Raw genomic sequence first — 19,695 nt, 5'->3', positions numbered from 1 at the left:
TTACTGGACTTTCTCTGCACTCCATAACCAGAGTCATATGCATGTCCAGGGTATCTCCGGCAAAGCCCGATATTCAGGCCTCAGGTATAGTGTAAAAGTAACTGATGTGCTTGGTGTCAAGTTGACATGGTTCCCAGAAGAGTCTTCAAAGGCACAGAAGTTTTTAAGAGACTGTGATTTCTGTTACCAAGAATTCGGTTTTCCTATATATACCATTTAGCTATTCTCAAAGTGGAGAATACTCCTTTGAGAACTATAAACCTTAGTTCTCTTTCTTAGCTGCTCCCTTCATTTCCATTTCTAACTTCCCATCTTTAAAGGCTCTTTTTAACTTTAAATAGAGCTTACCTTTAGACTATTTTTGCTTTAGATGATACAACCCAGTTCTCCCCATTCTGAGGAAATAAACACAAAAAATTTCTTGGCTTATAATAGAGGCCAGACAAAAATACAAGGAAAACAAAATCTCAGGTCATATAAAGTATCCACACACAAATCTAAAAATACATTTTTATCTTCAAACACTAATATACATAAAATAGTAAGTTGGTAGCTACACAATTATTGGGACACTTTATTATTTTAAATCTGAAAACATTTCTTTTTATGGTAAAAACATCAATGAATTTAAACCCCAGTAAGCAATACATTGTTTGATTTTAAAGTATTAATAAAGCTTAAAGCCATTTCAACTGCAAAAAGGACATATTAAATGTTCTTATGATAATCAAATCATTATGTTCATAGTTATTTTTAAAACCCTAAAAACTTCAAAACAAAATATATTCTGAAGCTATGGAAGAAGGAAAACCTCTGATTTTCAAAATTGTCCACCTTTATATAAACCTAGTTATACTGTTTGTGACAGAAAACCAAACTGTAATTTTGGGGCGTTTATTCTATATTTACAATATGCATGCTTTTCCTCAGTGCTGCTTCACTGACAGAGGTGTCTTGTGACACAAACCTTTTTCAGTGCTATGTGCAATTAATGAAAATACTGTATGTTTATATCAATTAAATAACACAAACGTTTTTCTTGTTTAATTTATAGGGAATTTAATAGCAAGCCTGGCTCATTCTAGAGCTGGTATCCCAGAAGCATTTACCGCATTAGGAACAGTCCAACAGCTCTGCTATCACTTGTACCCAGGGACAGAAGAGGTAAAAACAAAAAGCAACCAAATCTAAAATTAAATATGCTAAAACTATAATTTACCTTTCTGTGTACTAATTTTTCCACTGGTTGACTATGTTATATAATATAGTTCCTGTTCCTAACTCAAAATTAGATGACTTTTCTAATACTAATTAGTCATACATATCTGCCATCTACAATTTTAATTCCTATAAAAATATACATTTGTTTTAACTCTAAGACTTAGGATTTTAATAACAAAAGCAGTATAAAACAACTGTAATTAAAGATTTAAAAAGAACTAACTACCTGTTCAAATTAGTTTCTGATTTAGAAAACAAAAAGCCCTATATAATAGGTGATCTCAATGCTGGAATTGAGTCAATTTATAAATACGTTGATGACAAAGAAATTTATAATTAAAATGTTTGTCAAGTAACAAAAACTGATGACTCTGATCTAAGTCATTTCTATGATTTGGAATGAATGAAAATGGAATACATAGGATAGTTTTCCTTATGTGCCAAGCAGGGTTAGATGTAGGAGGCTGTGCTGGTCACAGTAGTGGCTTGCCTCTGAGTGTTCCCCAACTCTCTTCCACTAAGGTCTAAAGCAGTGTTACTCCACCTTTAGAGTATATCAGAATCACCTGGTGGGCCTGTTAGATTGGCCCCATTCCTGGAGTTTCTGAGTCAGTACATTTGAGGTGGGCCCTAGAATTTGCATTTCTAACAAGTTCCCAGCAGAACTGCAGGTCCAGGGTTCAAGGTGTAGAAGACAGATGAGCATACAGAGCAACTGGATGCCAACATAAAGACCAATATGTTTACTCGATGAAATTTTTATGCTACCAACTATCATATTCCATAACAACTGCCCAGGAGCATACTTTAATTAGTCATATGACCAACCTATGGGTCATAGACAGAGGGAATTTTCCTCAAAGAACTATTTTTTTCTAGAGTCCTGTGGTCTGATACTTGCGCTTCTTTCTTTGTTTTGAACAGTGGAAAAGTGAGTTGCTTTAGTAACATCTGAATGTTAAAAAAAAAGTAATAAATAAATAAATGAGTTGCTTTCCCTAAGATTTCTGTTGCCAAGAGTTCAGGTTTTCTACATGTACCACTTAGCTATTCTCCAGTCAAAGTATCTGGTCCTACTTCTGTGAGAACTATAAACAAAATAATTAAACAAGAGTTTCTAGGAGTGGAACCCAGGCATAACTGTCAAAGTTATATGGGTGATGCTAATGGACTGTCAAGGTTGTGCTCCACTGCCTTAGTTCAAACTCAAAGGTTGTTTCTTGGGCAGTACATTAGAATTACCTGTCACACCTTAAAAAAGAAGAAGGAATTTCTATTTCTAAGGCCTTGAGGAATCGCCACACTAGAAATTCCATTTGACCCAGCAATCCCATTGCTGGGTATATATCCAAAGGACTATAAATCGTTCTGCTATAAGGACACATGCATGCGAATGTTCATTGCAGCACTGTTTACAATAGCAAAGACCTGGAATCAACCCAAATGCCCATTGATGATAGACTGGATTGGGAAAATGTGGCACATACACACCATGGAATATTATGCAGCAATCAGAAATGATGAGTTCGTGTCGTTTGTAGGGACATGGATGAATCTGGAGAACATCATTCTCAGCAAACTGACACAAGAACAGAAAATGAAACACCGCATATTCTCACTCATAGGCGGGTGATGAAAAATGAGAACACATGGACACAGAGAGGGGAGTACTAAACACTGGGGTCTACTGGGGGGAAAAGGGGAGGGCCAGTGGGAGGGGGAGGTGGGGAGGGATAGCCTGGGGAGAAATGCCAAATGTGGGTGAAGGGGAGAAAGCAAACAAAGCACACTGCCATGTGTGTACCTACGCAACTGTATTGCATGCTCTGCACATGTACCCCAAAACCTAAAACGCAATTAAAAAAAAAAAAAAAAAAAAAGAAGAAGGAAAAAAGCCCAGATTCTACCCTTAAAACATTTTGATTTACTTGGTGGGCTTTTTTTAAAAAAAGGTTCTAAAGGTTCTAAAATGTAGTTAAGATTGAGAACTAATAGAAATCAATGGCAGTTGACAGCTCTCGGTAAAAATATGACTGTTAAGCTTCCATCTATACATTGCCATTTGTTTGCATAATTTGCTTACACTTGCTCCCTCCCTTACAGAGACTTTCCTATGCAGTAGCTAATTAGATCACTAAGATATTTTAAGAACAAAGCCCATTGGTTAAGAAAGAACTGTTTCTTCATTTAGGTTCACACAGCTTGTTCCACAGCTCTTGGCTACTTAACATAAAATGCTTTCTGCATTCTATTAAAGGAATGCAGGAATGAACCTAATCAGTTCATTCGTATAAAAAATAATATCAGCAGAGATGCGAGTATTAACCCAGCATTTTTAAAGGAATTTCAAATGCAGCAAATGAAGAGACTTCCTTCCTTAAGGTATGGCCCTATATTAGAAGTCGCAGTGTGAAATTATTGATAGAGGAAACTTTAAGGAGGTTTAGTAAGAGCAAACAAGAGGAACTATTCTTTATATGACTGTATCTTCTATATAGCAGAGGATAAACTTCATTCTAAATGGCCATTGCCAAAACCTGTTTTAATTGCAACTTAGCACCAGAGTTGTGGGTGCAGACAAGAATACACCTAGATCTTGAAGATCCTCTCTGGCCAGGACTATTCATATTTTAGAAAGTTTTTGGGAGACTGGTGACCACCACATCTGATTGAAGAAGTCACTTTTTAGTAGACTAGGGGTGCATTTGACAGTTCTGAGACAAGCCCATCACCCCGACCTTAGCATCAAATGGGTCTTCTAGACTAGGCCAAATTCCCAGGGTAGAAACAGGGCTAAATCAGGCTTAGTGGTTAAAATTACGGTGAAGTTTTCCAGGAACTTAATTCAGAGGATTTCAACTCACTGTTGTGGTTTCATCACAAACTTAAGTCCCCTCCAAAAAGGAAGAGAGGAGAATCTCTTTACTATGGGTAAATTATCTGTTCTGTAAATGGAACTGAATTACAAGTTTTCTCTGCAAGTAGTGATATTCATACATAGGAAATAGAACTACTCAAAATACATGATTAACTCTATGATAATGGAAGAGAATAGGATCCAATAGAGCATCATGGTTATCTATGATTGTAGATAGCCATGTACAAACATAGATTCTCCAGCAATTTTAAGTACAGAGAATGATGAGTACATCTTTGGATCTACTTGAATTCTTTAAAAAACTAAAAGTCTGAAACGGGTGACCTAATTTTATGATAAGCCAAGGAACCTATATTATAACTGTTATAATTGATAATGCTAAATAATTTTCATTGGTTCAAAGAATTACAATAAATAATGTAAGTAGTATTTTACACATCACTCCCACGGCTAGCCCATGTGATGACTTTGTGGGAAGTAGAAAAATATACCCCTTTTTCAGACCTATCTTCTTCAAAACCCAGCTGAAGTCTCTTTTTCTGTAATACTTCCCCTGATCACTTCAAGCAGATTTAATGTTCTAAATGCTTACAGTAAATAAGTGAGTAAATAAGTGACTGAATATAAAATACTTACATGTAACATGCAGTTAGTGGAGGTAACATGTATGAATTAGGTCATTAGGCATTAAACCTGGTACCATTATTTCTTCATATATTTTTTTCTGGGTGCATTATGTCTTTATTTATTTTAATAATGACGAAAATGTTTTTCTTTTAGTCTGGAGATAAATGGAGGACCATTCACAATTCCTGTCTTTAAAAAAGGTAATTGATTGTTCTTTTATCTATAAAGTACCTCCTACTCCAGATACTTTATAATTCTGTATTCCATCTCTAAAAATTATTTGAAAAGTAGGCCGGGTACAGTGGCTCATGCCTGTAATCCCAGCACTTTGGGAGGCCAAGGTGGGCAGATCACTTGAGGTCAACAGTTCAAGATCAGCCTGGCCAATATGGTGAAATCCCATCTTTACTAAAAACAAAAACAAAAACAAAAACAAAAATCAGCCGTGCAGGGTGGCACATGCCTGTGATCCCAGCTACTTGGGAGGCTGAGGCAGGAGAATTGTCTCAACCTGGGAGGCAGAGGCTGCAGTGAGCCAAGATCACACCACTGTACTCAGGCCTGGGTGACAGAGTGAGATTCCATGTCAAAAAAAAAAAAAAAAAGATAGAGGCTATCCCCCCAGAAAAAGTTTACCTACATACTTTGCTTTTGTAATTCCGTCTACCTAAAGTATCTTCTTATTTCCAAGTCCATGATAATCATTTTCTTTAAGGCCTTCCCTACTAGTATCACTTGAAAGTGATCCCTGTCTTATTTTGCTTTTCTCAAACCATGCATAGAAATAAGTCATTATTTAAACAACCTGTAAGTATGACTTAAATTATGGTCTTGCTATTGTTGTTTCATGTACAACTTACTTATCTGAATTCTTAGGGCTGAGACTTTTTTTTCAATTGATATTCTATTATATAGTTTTGTACATAGTTGGTACATTATACTTGAATAGACTAGATTTGCAGAGATCAGGGTCTAGATCTCATTTGTCCCTTCCAGGGAATAGGAATTACTTGTTAATTTCACATATATTCTTGGTGCTTGTTCATGTAGGACCACAATCAGTCCTTACTTGGAATGTTGTCCTATCATGAAAATCAGGGATAGAAACATTCAGAAGTCAAGATCAGTTTGCTAGAGTCACAAACAGAAAGGGAGAGAATTTAAAGACAGTAAAAGGAGAGGAAACAACTTCATGTATTCAGCGAGTTTATGAGGGAAGCTAGGTATGTGAGGAGGCTATGTAGAAATATACATAGAATATCAATATAGAAATCGATATATTCATTTTTTAATATAGCTTCTTTAATGTAAGAGTAATTTACACACAAGAATAAAGTCAGTCTCACTCTTTCTTCACTTTAACACTGGTTTCTAAACAGCAACCTGTTTATCAGTCATGATCTGATGAAGTCTTCACAGGCTTGTGGTAACATAAGAAAAAATAAGGACAAGGTATCAAGTTTCTGATGAAATTCATTTCATTCAATGTCAAGTCTATCATTTGAGATGATGCCTTTTATATTTTCTTTTGGTACTAAAATATTCTTTATTTTACATAATGATGTTTAAAGTAGTATTTGTTCTTTTATTGGTGATAACTTATTAACAAGCTAGCAAACCATATAGTGGTCCCCATAAATTTTTGGCCTCTGACATCTAAAAGTCTGGAAGCACTGATCGGTTCTCTTAGTATGTTTTAGTTATGTAAAGAAAATAGAACTGCATAGAACTAGAAGTAATGAGACTACACCTAGGGCTCTCAGGAAAGACATTTAATTGAGGCTCTCTTAATTTTTAGGGAGAGAGCACCGAAGAAAATTAGAACCTAAAATTCAATCAAAAGATTCTTTGACTTTATTGCCTCCTGTAACTAACTTCATGGGACACTTCAAAGCAACAAAAAAGACCAAGGATTCCCATAATTTTTCTTTTTCACCTACGATTACATCAGATATCACAAATGTATCAAGACCAAGAATAGTGTGTTTGAGCCAACTTGGGAAACACGTCCGGAAAGCCAACCCAGAGCCTGAAGAAAGCTAATAAAAGCACTTAGTATGAAAGGATTCCTGAGCCATCTTTTAAAAACTTTTTTATTTTTAATTATGGTAATATGCAAATAACACAACTGAATAATCTTTTTGAATAGAAGTTCTTGATCTCGATACTAAGCAGATTTTCCTTAGCATGTCTATGGAATTTAGTATCAGGTCAGAGTTACGGTTTCAAAAACTAAGTAGGATTTCTGTAAAGATAAGTAGGATCTCTGCTTCCTGGGTTCAGGCAATTCTCCTGCCCCAGCCTCTTGAGTAGCTGGGATTACAGGTGCCTCCCACCATCCCCGGCTCATTTTTGTATTTGTAGTAGAGATGAGGTTTCACCATGTTGGCCAGGCTGGTCTTGAACTCCTGACCTGAGGTGATCCACCTGCCTTGGCCTGCCAAAGTACTGGGATTACAGGTGTGAGCCACTGGGCTCAGCTTCGCTGTGTACTTTAAAGCTCCCCTTTTCTCCATCCACTTGCTCAATTGCCTCCATACAGTCTGAGGCTCTTGCTATAATCCATTCTCTACCTGGGCTGCAGTTAGATTGTAAGCATATATTAATAAGCAGTTATTTTCCCCAATATGTACTTAGGGCTTTCTATGTGGCACAGTCCAGAGCCAGTGAGTGAGTGAATAAATGATTATTTATTTATTTGTTTGAGATAGCGTCTTGCTCTGTTACCCAGGCTGGAGGGCAATAGTGCAATCACAGCTAACTGCAGCCTTAAACTCCTGGGTTCAAAGCAATCATCTCACCTCAGCCTCCTGAGTGGCTAGGGCTACAGGTCCTCAGTCTCTGTTATGCTGAGTGTGGTGGTACAGGCCAGATGCCCTAGCTACTCAGGAGGCTGAGGTCTCTTCTCTGTTGCCCAGACTGGTCTCAAATTCCTGGTCTCAAGTGATTCTCCTCCATTGGCCTCCCAAAGCTAGGATGGCAGGTATGAGCTACCATGCCTGGCCCAAAGCTTGTGTTCTTAACCACTGAAAAATAAGAGACCTCTTTAATCTTCATATTTAATTCTAAATTATCTTAATGGTGCTGAGTCACAACTTTCTGGTGGATCAACTAAACTAATAGGAAATGTGGAGGGAAATTGTATATTTTATACTAGAAATCAATACATATTCAAATGATAAATTGTGTTATCTAGCACCATTAAGGATAAGAATTCATAAGAATGGACATATTAAGCTTCTATATATATTTTTAAAGCCTTTAGAGAGCAACTTTTGAGCTCTGAAACTGGTTTCAGGTATGCTCAATACTGTATTTTAGAACTATTTTCAGGTTATCAGAGTTTCTTTGCATTCAATTCCAGGAATTTCCTGAGTATCTCGGCCCAGCCAGACCATCTTACCACTCCTAAAATATATACTATTTCTTTCTCCTAAAGTACAATGCCCCCCATAAATATTATTTTTATTACTCTACATTTTTTTACTTTTTTTAAATGATATGTGAGAAGTTGGCCCTTGGAGGCTGAAGTTGGAGGATTACGTGAGGCCTAGAGTTTTAGTCCAGCCTGGGCAACATAGCAAGATGCTGTCTATAAAAATAAAAATAAAAAAGTATGTATGAGAAAGGCCTCCAGAAATAGAGGGTTATATTCAAAGAACAGTACATTTAGTTACTTTAATCAAGGCAGAAAAACAGTGATAAGCTTATGATATTTGCAGTATAAAGTCTTGATTCAAAAAAAATTAACCAAAAAAACTCCCAGATTTATTTCCATCTGATTATATACAATTTCTCAAATAACTGATGTGAAAATATATGGACAACTAAAGTGTACAATACATACTTCAGGGATTACTTACATGTTAAAATTGTAAAACCTCAAATTGTATGTATTTTAAAAAATGCATAGACATCCTATTTACTCCACAGAGCATACCTAATAACAAACTCTTTTTTTTTTTTGTCTTTTTGAGATGGAGTCTTGCTCTGCCACTCGGGCTGGAATGCAGCAGTACGATTTTGACTCACTGCAACCTCTACCTCCTGGGTTAAAGTAATTCTTCTGCCTTAGCCTCCCAAGTAGCTGGAATTACAGGTGAATGCCAGCCACCATGCCTGGCTAATTTTTTCTATTTTTAAGAGATGGGGTTTTACCATTTGCCAGGCTGGTCTCCAACTACTGACCTCATGATTTGCCCACCTCAGCATCCCAAAGTTCTGGGATTACAGGCAGGAGCCACTGCGTCCAGCCCATAATGAACTCTTAAAATTAATAACATATTATGTTAGAGAAAGTCAGCTTTTGTCTTGATTTGGAAATGTCTGCTTTTATATGACTTTGATCTAAAATTGCTCTCTCACACACACCTGTAATCCCAGCACTTTGGGAGGCTGAGGCAGACATACTGCCTCAGCTTAGGAGTTCAAGACCATCCTAGGCAACATGGTGAAATCTTGTCTCTACTGAAAATACAAAAAATTAGCTGGGCGTAGTGGTGGTCACCTGTTGTCCCAGCTACTCGGGAGGCTGAGGCAGAATTGCTTGAACCCAGAAGGCAGAGGTTACAGTAAGCCGAGATCACACTATTGAACTCCAGCCTGGGTGACAGAGGGAGATACTGTCTCCAATAAAAAAAAAAGGAAAGAAAAGAAAAACAAAATAAAATTACTCTCTTATTATAAAGTCAGGTTCATGTTTCAATAGAAGCCAAAAAATAGAAAAATAGCTTCTCCTATTCTGATTTGAGGAAGTGGGGATAAGTCCTAGGCCCATATGATACAGGGCCAGGATTCGGCAAAATTACTGTACTTCTTTCAAAGTTTTTCTTTCTACCTGCCAACATCAATACATTCCTTTCTCAAAAGATGTTTTATTTTGGTTTTTAATAATTAAAAAAAAAAAACTATGTTCTCTTGTAAGACTTTAATATTACAGTATCTCAGAAGAGCAGGTAAAACATCAAACATAAGAAAAAGAAATAACAAAAGAAAGTCTTGATAAATAATTAATATTATATTTCTTCTACAATTTGATATACAAAACAATAAAGACTTAATTTTAACATTAATACTACCTGTAGGGATTTTTTTGAACAGCAAAAATCATAGGTTCATTTTTAATCGTGGTACTTTTATGGCAGCGTCTTCAACTTCTTTTGATATGTCTACTCCAAGAGGACATCTACATCAGAACCAGACAAATCACATTATTTATTTGCTTCATGATCCATCACTAGGTCTGCAGACTATTTGCTTAGAATTCTGACGGTATAAGTATCTAATGTATTATTCATCATATGTGGTGATGATTCTTAAACACATACAAATATAGTGGGACCTCAAGTCAGGATCATGAAAGCTAGCCTCATTAATAAGAAATCTAAAATTTGAGACTTTTATTGAGAACATCTGTTTTCTTGTTCTCAAATACTGTACATAAGTAAGTTAAAACATAAAAGAAAATATAAAAATAAGAAAAATATCTTATAAATCTCTACAGAGCTAAAAAGGTAAAACATTTTTGCCACACAGCTAAAGTCAAACCTGCATTCATTCACATTTTACAAATGTCCCAGGTTTCTATAGGTTCTTCTCTATAGCACAACTGTCTAGTTATGGAATATAATGTTGACAAGTTTGTTTGTTTGTTTTTGTTTTTTTGTGAGATGGAGTCTCGCTCTGTCACCCAGGCTGGAGTGCAATGGCATGATCTCAGCTTACAATCTCAATCTCGTGGATTCAAGCAATTCTCCTGCCTCAGCCTCCTGAGTAGCTGAGATTAAGGCACCTGCCATGACACCCAGCTAATTTTTTGTATTTTCAGTAGAGACAGGGTTTTACCATGTTGGTCAGGCTGGTCTTGAACCCCTGACCTTAGGTGATCTGCCCACCTCAGCCTCCCAAAGTGCTGGGATTATAGGCATGAGCCACTGTGTCTGACCAATGCTGACAAGTTTTAAAACATCAGATGAAAAGATGTTTAAAATATAATTATGTTAGATTATGAAAATAATTGTCTTTTCCTATTCCAGAATTAACTTGTAACAGAATTATATAGTAAATTGAAAAACCAGCTAGGCATGGTGGCTCACACCTATCATCCCAGCACTTTGGGAGGCCAAGGTGGGTAGGTCACTTGAGGTCTGGATTTCGAGACCAGCCTGGCCAATGTGGCAAAACCCAAAAACTAAAAATACAAAAAATTAGCTGGACGTGGCAGTGTGCACTTGTAATCCCAGCTACTCAGGAGGCTGAGGAATGACAATCACTTGAACTCGGGAAGCAGAGGTTGCAGTGAGCTGAGAATGGGCCACTGAATTCTAGCCTGGGTGACACAGTAAGATTGTCTCAAAAAAAAACAAGTAAAAGAAAAAATGGTGCTATTTGTTGAAACTTTGATTTGGGAGAGGAAATAAGGCTTGCAGGAAATAGCTATCTTTTGGCCAATTCTCAGCTGCCTGTGTAAGAGCATAATCACAACCCATTTTCACACCTGAATGCTTTCTGCAGGTTTCCCTTAAATTTCCCAGCATGTTAGCTGGTTTTGAGATGTTATTGACATCGTAAAAGTCCAGGCCATGAACATGGTTTCCACTCTAATTCCAAAGGAGGGAATTCATCATCCTTACTCATGGCTTGTTTCTAACTCATCTAAACTTGTCAAGATTTTTATAATTTGATACTAAAGCAAAAATATTTCTTATACAGTATCAACCTTAACTAGGTTTATGAAAGACATTTATGTCACTTTCCTTCAAGTACCACCAGAATGTCAATGAAAACCTCATATAAAAAAACAAAATTCAGGCACTGACCTAAGTAATGTAACTTGCATAAAGAGAATGAATAGTACCACATACTTTGGTTCATAGCGGATGTCTTCTATGTCATGTAAGATGCCCACGCCAGCACGTAATCTTTCAATACCGTTCCTAAATAAGAATTATTAAAATAAAATCAATAGCTCTAAGATCTGAAGGAAGAAGGTTTAGTATGATAAAATGGCAATTAATATTTAGATGATTATGAGTGAAGCACATTTATCTTGTGGCCTACCATGCAATCATAATGCCATTATCAGTGCACAGTCTGGGAGGAGGACACAACAAAGTGCACTGTGTTGCGTTTGTTAAAATTTCCAGAGCTCTGCGGATATAGAAGTTACTTGCAACACCTCCAGATGCAACCTGAAGGAATTGAGAAAACCAAAAACTATCATATATGGATATGAATCAAGCTGCTAATTAAACCTGGGGGGAAAATATCAGCATTGTACAATAATAAACTATCTCATTTTGAGATGGGTAATGGGCAAGGTATATATCTATATAATAAAAATTTACAAAGAAAAAAATCACTAACATTTCTAATAGCATAGAAAAATTACTAGCATTTTTTGTAATTTTCTTCACACCTTTCGTCTCAATATTTAATATAATTACCATCAAACTACTATTTTAGAACTTGAATTTTTTATTTTGTGCATCTTACTATATAACTCTTAAAAAATTATTCTTTGATATCCATGTAAAAGTCCATCTATGAATTACTACCATTTAAACATTTTCCCACTTTAGTTTATAATTTTTAAAGAATAAAGTTTCAGATACAGTTAAACAGGATGTTTATCAAGGTTTTTAAGCACGATTAAAGGGATTTCAGCTGGTACAATGGTAGTGGGTTATCAGAACTTACTAACATTAGTGTTTCATGAAAGTTTTTGTACAACCTCCCACAGCTAAATTTGACTGGCTTATTTAAAAACAAAAAGGGATTTCATCAAAGGATGAAGGAAATCTGCCTATTTTTCTAAAAATAATGACAGCAATTACTGCATTTGCTTTCTTTATTGTAAACCCTCTTTTAAATCCAATAAGAAGATGCCGTCTTGGACTTTTGTGCTATAAAAGCTATATAGATGTTTCATGAAGCTGTCAAACTAGTACAAGAAATGGCGTTAGTCTTTCCTATCCTGCATGATTTCATACTGTCAGGGCTAGCACAGCGTATAAAGATCTGTTCACCTAAACACAAGGTCAAGGTCTTGGGGAAAAAAAGTAACATATTGCAAAGTGTAAGTATTACTATAAAATGAGATAAAACTTACCAGTACTGCATTATTTTGAGGTAACAAGTTTCTCTGCTTACAAAACAGAATAGCTCGATGTGTTCTTTTCACAATATGACATGCTGTTATGTGCTGTACTGCAGCAGCAATGTCTGCGGCTGAAGACAGGATTTGTCCCTGCTCAATACCTGCAGAAATGAGCAGGTATTTTTAGAAACAATCCAGGAATATTTATCTGTTCAACTTTACTAATTAGAAATATACCTTCCTCTTTTTCCTTTTGTATTATTATTTTATTAATAAGGTGTTGAAGTCCAGTAAAAGAAAAATCACAATTTTTAGCACGTTTCAAGGGAGGTGTGATGTCAAAATGAAATCTGTTTCCTTGTTTGGCCAAATGTTCTATGGCTTTCCCACCACTCATGGTGGAGCACTCTGGATGTTTGATTAAAGAAAGTCTTCTTGCCACCTATCAAAAAAATATATATTTTTAATGAGTCATAAAATTAAATACTTTGAAACCAAAAGAGGCAAAGAAAATAAGTTGAAAATTGCTAACAGGCTCCCCCTCCACCAAATGAATAAAACATGCTATACCTTGAGAAATATAGACTATAGCTGATATTCAGGTAAGCAGACAACCCTGTTCCTTATGATGACCTGAACAGCAAGGTCAATCACTGCCCCTGTCTATGTTTGCTCCTCTATTGGGGTTGGAAAATAGGCTTGAAGTTGACAATGACTGCTTAATGATGAACATCAGTAATAAGAACTTGCCCTATACTTTCTTCCTATCAGTTCACTGTGGGAAGCAGTGTTTTTTTTCGTTTTGTTTTGCTTTTTTTGCCCCCTATATATGGCAGTAGCCTCTGCAGTATTCTAAAACAAAGGCGGAGAAAAAATCCTGTCTCTGGTGTCAGCAATTATGTGATTTAATCATAGAACTCTGTGTCCTTATGTTAATCTTTATATATTCTCTTATTTTACCTTTTTGCAGTATGTTAGTTTACAAAGCACTTTCATTCACGTATATTATTTGACAAAATACATAACTGTATCTGCCAACTATTTCAGCCTTTATGTATAGATACTAACCTCTTACCATTTTATTAGGAAAGGCTAAGAAAGAATTCTAAAATTGTGTACTACTTTTAATTTTTTCTTACCATATGTGAATTTTTTTCAGTTTACTAAGATATCATTCAGAAATATTTAGATGAATGGTGGTAGCACATCTATTGCTACTTAGTTGAAATGGACAACATAACAAAAAAGAATGGAGAAATTAATTCTTAAATAATTACCTTGTCAAGCATGTCACCTGGTGCTATGTCCAAAGACTTTCCAAGAAGCAGAAAATCTGAAACTCCTTGAACTAATGCCAGCAGACAGTGACCTCCAGAAATCAAAAGAACTAAAAAAGGAAATTCTACTTTACTGGTCAATCTAATAGTAAGTGCATGAGCCTCCATATGATGAATGGGAATGAATGGCTTTTTTAACTGTCCTACCAGCTGTAAGCTAAACGATAAGCCCACTCCCAGGCTTAAAGCAAGTCCTGGTTTTATGGTAGTTGCAATTGCTGAGAGGTCACTTGGAGAGATGCTATTGGCAGAAAGAGCTTCCTGTACTATTCGTTGAATATTTTCTCTGTGAAGCTGTTGAGCTACTGGAGGAATAATTCCACCTGTTCTGAAAGAAACAAAGACAGCTTTTTGTAGTTTTAAGAATGGAAAAATGAAGAAAAATGATAATATATTACAACTAAACACATGTCCTCAAGTTAATCATTATATAGCTGAGTAAATCAAGTATTTTCTAATGTGTACTTTCTAATGTAGCACACTGTGGTTATAACTCAGTATGCAGTAATTAAGGGGATAATGTTTCTGACTTTTTCAACTTATTCACAGCAAACTCACATGGATTTATTTGTTGATTAATGAAATCACCAAAACAATCTTGCACAGCATTCCAAACAAGTTTTGAGCATGGGAAGGACAGGAAAAAAACTGTATTTAAGGAAAATTAATCTTCTTGCTGACAGGAGATTTTAAGAGAGATTACTGCAAAAGTATTTGTGTAAAGTGATTATATCTTAAACTGGGTGATTGCGGGAGTGGAAAGAAAGGGACAGAGAACCTTGAGAACTGTAATAACTAATTGAATATAAGGGTCAGCGGGACTAAGGCATCAAAGTTTGTTCAGCTATTCAGCTGGAATGACTGGGAGAAAAGAAATTCTAACAGAGAAACATGAAGACAGTTTTATAAAGATGAGCTAATTTTAAAACACATTCCACTTGAGGTCACAGCAGGACAGCAGATAGCTTGCAATCCTGAAATACAGTTTGGGAATCTGGTGTTCAGAACTGGTAATTTGGATTTTTAGTCCATGTAGGACAATGGATGGCCACTCCAAACATCAAGTGTAAAGAACTGAGGCAAATTTGCTATGTGACTGAGTTACAATATGAGAAGCAGAGCAATAAAATACAGAGTCTGCAAAATATACTGCTAGTCTCAAAAAAAAATTTTCAAATATTTTGTAAATCTACTAGTTCTATATGTAGAAATGAAAATCCTCAGTAAGTGCATTTAATGAATATTTGCTGAATAATTAAAATATTCTTTCAGGAAATGAGGGGGATATGAATGAAATGATCTGATTTCAGCACATCTACACTGTAATATAATTTTCCTTTATTTTTCCAAGCTACTTTTTCTCTTATCTCTGTCATCTCTGTTAGCAGCATCAAATAACCCTCCGGTTTCAAGTTCATCGTTACCTCCTTTCTCTCCCTCATTCTCCACATTTATCTCCACTTCCACTGCCAAGTCTCAAAAGCCCTCATCTCAGTCTATTCAACAGTCCTCTAATTGCACTTTCCTAACTATGTCCTTTGATTCTTAGAGGCCATCCTATATTGCTGCCAGAGAATACACTAAAGCACAGTGCCACCCGTTATTCCCCTACTCAAAACCTTTAGTTTCGCAGAATTTGGGAGACATCAAATCCAAATTCTCTCCCTGTCACTCATTTCTTCCTTCTCTGTCTTGCCCCTCTCCTTTCCTTTCTGTGCCTTTTCTGTGTATTTTATCTTCCAGGGATTATGCTAAACACTAGGGCCAAATAAGAACATGGTTTTATTCTCAAAGAATTAATAATAACAATGTATTTTTGTCTTGCTATGATTTGTAGACAGTATGGAGTGTGGATTAGGGAACAAAGCTAATAAAGAGGCAGAGAAACCATTGAGGCCTGAAGCTATATAGCCAAGAGTCTATATGAGCCTACACTCTAACCCACTTATATGGTGAGCAGCTCAAAGCAAGGGTCATATGTGTCATTCATATTTGTACCCCAAATGCCCCAAGTATTGCCTGGCAACTATTGGTATTCAAAAAATGCTGAAATGAACTAGGTGGATGGTATCACTGAAGGCTATTTTTCTCCTCAAGTGACCTATGCTCTAGCTAAATTGAATGTCCAGCACTTTCTCACTTCTTTGCCTTTGCTGACAATGCTCACTCAGTGATGCGGTTTGGATCTGTGTCCCTGTCTAAATCTCATGTAGAATGGTAATGCCCAGTGTTGGAGATGGGGCCTAGTGGGAAGTGACTAGGTCATGGGGGCAGACTTTCCCCTTGGTACTGTGTTGTGATAGTGAATGAGTTCTCATGATCTTGTTGTTTAAAAGTGTGTAGCACCTCACCCCTCTTTCTGTCCTGCTCCTGCCATGTAAGATACCTACTCCCACTTTGCCTTCCGCGTAAGTAAAAGCTCCCTGGGGCCTCCCAGAAGCAGATGCTGCTATGCTTCCTGCACAGCCTGTGGAACCATGAACCAATGAAACCTCTTTTCTTTATAAACTGCCCAGTCTCAGATATTTCTTTAGAGCAGTCCAGGAATGAACTAACACAGCCAGGTTATAATATTCTTTCCATCTCCATTTACAGAAGGCCTAACAAAAGGCCACTGAACACCTGTGATGTGTCAAACATGTTGGGCACTAGGTATAGCATTATTGATTAATACAGACATAGCTTCTGTCACCATGGCACTTAGACTCTACTAAGAGAGATGATACATAAATGAGCAAATGTATAAATTGTGAAAGTATTACAAAGTATATATGCAGGGTATGGTGAAACAGAATAGAATTTAGATGAAGTGGTCAGGATAGTCCTTTCTATTAACCTTTATGTGTTCAAAAGTTCAGTGCACTCAAGAGAAACTGAAAGGACTATGAAGCTGAGACGTGGTAACAATAGTTACTGTTTGCACCACTTGTTTGATATTTACCTTATGCTGCCTTGTACTATTAATTCTCCTTGTAGGTCTAGACATCATGTTTCCATGATCAAGTTAAGCTTCTTGAAGCCAAGGACTTTCCAGTACTTCATGGTGCCTTATTAATACCCAACACAGTCCCTCCTGCATACTGTTTGAGGCTTAATCTGCCTCTTCACATATATTATTTCTAATGCCACCCTCCTCTAATTCTATGAGGCAGATGTTAATTTTCTTATTTTGCTGATGTTAAAACAGAATCAGAGAGGATACGGAACTTGCCTACAGTTACAGAGCCACTACTAAGTACTTAATTCAGGATTCAAATACAGGACTATGATTTCAAAATACCAGGCTTTTTCACTATTCAGATGTTGTAAATTGATGGCTTAAAGACATACTCATCTGTAGAGTATTTTAATATATTTTGAATTAGCTACTTATTTTAAAAATCTCAAAATATGACATTAAAAATTTGGATTTCCATTTTTTCTTAAAAATTACGATACTCTAATAACACAAGCCCTGCATTCCTGCATGACAATTGGCTAGAGCTGAGTAGTGACCTCCTCCAGACATTTTCCTCTTTATATCTTGTCCATTTATTTGGATATCCTACCTGGTGGTCCTCTACAAACATCTCAGTTTATAATCCTTGCACCATTCTATGCTTATTATAATTTATTTAAGTACTAACACAACGTATATGTATAAATATGAGTAGGGTTTTTTTTTTTTTTTTTTTTCCAGTGATTAACACAGTTTTCCTAGGACATCAGCTGAGACCATGAAACACAGAAGTGGAGAAAAGAAGGAATGCATTACTGAAGGAAGATCATCGATAAATACTGAAGCTGAGAATGAGCTTATTTTCTTTTGGCAATAGGATTAGTTAACATTGGGACCTTATTGTGAAGACTCTTAAAAGCCAGGATGAGGTGTTTGAGGTTTTCGATAGCAGTTGTTTAAAGTGTTTGCAAAAACGAGTAAGACAGTAGCTCCTGAAAACTTTTATATATGACAAATAGAAAAGATGGTTTCATTTTACTTTTTCCAAAAAAAGTGGAAATGACTACGATAATGTCTACTTACTTTAAATGAACTTCAGTTTGGGAATGTATTGCTTCTCCCAACACATTTCCAGTTTCATCCACCACAGCAGCTGCTGTATCATCACAACTGGTTTCAATTCCCAATACTATTTTATGAAGAAAGGGTGTCCCAGGATGAAAATTAAAACTTCTTAAAAATTCATAAACTTTCCTTTTTGATGGTTTAAAAACTCCTGCTGTCTTATTCAAGATTAGCATACTTACTCTATAGATAATTCCTGAAAAAGAATTACAAAAACAACTTCTTATTTGCAATTGACATTGGCCTGCCAATCTTTCAATATATAGTTTTACAGAATTACAGGAAAGTCTGTAAAAGTCACCAAAATTTTGTAAAGGCTATAGCAACATGTGAATATAAATAACATTATGAATGGATATAATGTTCCTCAAGAGGGAAGACGAGTTAGATATAAAATTTTTTAGTACTAGTTGCATGCTGTTCATACCAAAAGACTTATTATTAAGACAGCTAATATTACAGTACAATAATGATAGAGTCCTCTGAAAAGTGCTATTTATTTTTTGGCAGCTAAAATTAAGACAAAATGTGGATTTTCTAAAAAGAATCAAATAACAAAGGCAGATGAAACAGATAAAAATAATGTTAATGTATTCTGTTTCCTAAAAACACCTTTCAAAATAAAACTTGATCATTTGTTTCAAAAACAAGAGTTAACATAAACACACACACATCAGATTTAGTCTCTGGGTTATAAACAATAGTGTTTTCATGAAGCTCTTCTTAAAAGAAGTATTTCGACTAAAATGACTGCAACCTAACTCCTATTTTATCTTTAATTTTAATCTTTGGAATTAAATCTCCACTTTTTGCTACAGGCTTTATCATAACAAGCATCTTCCCAAATCCCTTTCCCCCAAAATAACAGCCCATCACTAAAGCACGGTAGTATTTTCCCACTGCGAAGTACCTAATCTTATGCCCCCAAATCATCCGTTCTAAAACTTTCTGGGTGTTAAAGCAGATCGTTTCTCCACCACACTAAAGGGATACAGGGAATCCCAGGGATTCGAGGTGAGCGACCTACTTGCAGAGGACAGTTGCGGGCAGTGCAGCCCAGACAGACAGGAAACCCTAGAGGAATTAGATTTGCATTAACAAAATCTGGACAAGGAGGACTATGCAAAGCACTACCCTTTGGGGCCAAGAAAGCTGCAGGGTGAACCCACGTGACTTGGGAAGCGCTGGTCTCTGGTCTGCTATAAGGCGGCGAAGGGCGCGAACTAGAACCGAGTTTCCAGGTGCACACCATCATTGGGGTGAAGAGTGAGCAATTTCACCCACCTTCCTCTTGGGGAGCAGGTGCTAGCACTTGTCTCCTTTCCCTAGTAAAGACTGTCGACTGCCCCTATTGCTGCAGGAGGAAGCCCGAACTTGGCGCTCGGAAGTGATGTCATCAACACCGTGCCAGGTCCCTTCGGAACTGGCTGCTGTTTCACTAGAGCGGCATTCTTAGTAAAAACAAAAGCTC

The 19,695-nt window shown here is 36.4% G+C and overlaps 2 protein-coding genes across 15 annotated transcripts in view; one reads left to right on the top strand and one right to left on the bottom strand.

Annotated features, from left to right (window-relative positions):
• LOC100391710 (ankyrin and armadillo repeat-containing protein) overlaps positions 1-1,749 on the top strand; it is a 14,915-nt gene extending 13,166 nt beyond the window's left edge. Inside the window, exons 10-11 of the mRNA XM_078375636.1 lie at positions 1,055-1,164; positions 1,744-1,749. Of these exons, the coding sequence (XP_078231762.1) occupies positions 1,055-1,164; positions 1,744-1,749 (116 nt within the window). The remainder of the gene's footprint in view (positions 1-1,054; positions 1,165-1,743) is intronic.
• Positions 1-19,594, bottom strand: part of LOC100390627 (tRNA N6-adenosine threonylcarbamoyltransferase, mitochondrial) — a 23,144-nt gene extending 3,550 nt beyond the window's left edge. The window contains exons 1-9 of one of the 14 annotated variants that reach the window (XR_013519387.1): positions 19,359-19,594; positions 18,183-18,420; positions 14,102-14,489; positions 13,062-13,266; positions 12,837-12,985; positions 11,786-11,916; positions 11,590-11,661; positions 9,805-9,911; positions 349-395 (exon numbers count right to left, since the gene is read on the bottom strand). Coding sequence is in view for 9 of the 14 variants with exons in the window: in XM_078329141.1 (XP_078185267.1) it covers positions 9,833-9,911; positions 11,590-11,661; positions 11,786-11,916; positions 12,837-12,985; positions 13,062-13,266; positions 14,102-14,489; positions 18,183-18,420; positions 19,359-19,479 (1,383 nt within the window). In the remaining 5 variants the exon portion in view is untranslated. Of the gene's footprint in view, positions 1-348; positions 396-3,050; positions 6,147-9,643; positions 9,912-11,589; positions 11,662-11,785; positions 11,917-12,836; positions 12,986-13,061; positions 13,267-14,101; positions 14,490-18,182; positions 18,421-19,358 lie in introns of those variants that run through there. The other 13 variants (XR_013519389.1, XR_013519390.1, XR_013519388.1 and 10 more) reach the window with 13 other exon arrangements.
• Between the last annotated feature and the right edge of the window lie 101 nt (positions 19,595-19,695).

This window comes from Callithrix jacchus, chromosome 6 (assembly GCF_049354715.1).
Source record: "Callithrix jacchus isolate 240 chromosome 6, calJac240_pri, whole genome shotgun sequence".
Classification (NCBI taxonomy): Eukaryota; Metazoa; Chordata; class Mammalia; order Primates; family Cebidae; genus Callithrix; species Callithrix jacchus.
This window is presented reverse-complemented; position numbering and strand designations above follow the sequence as displayed.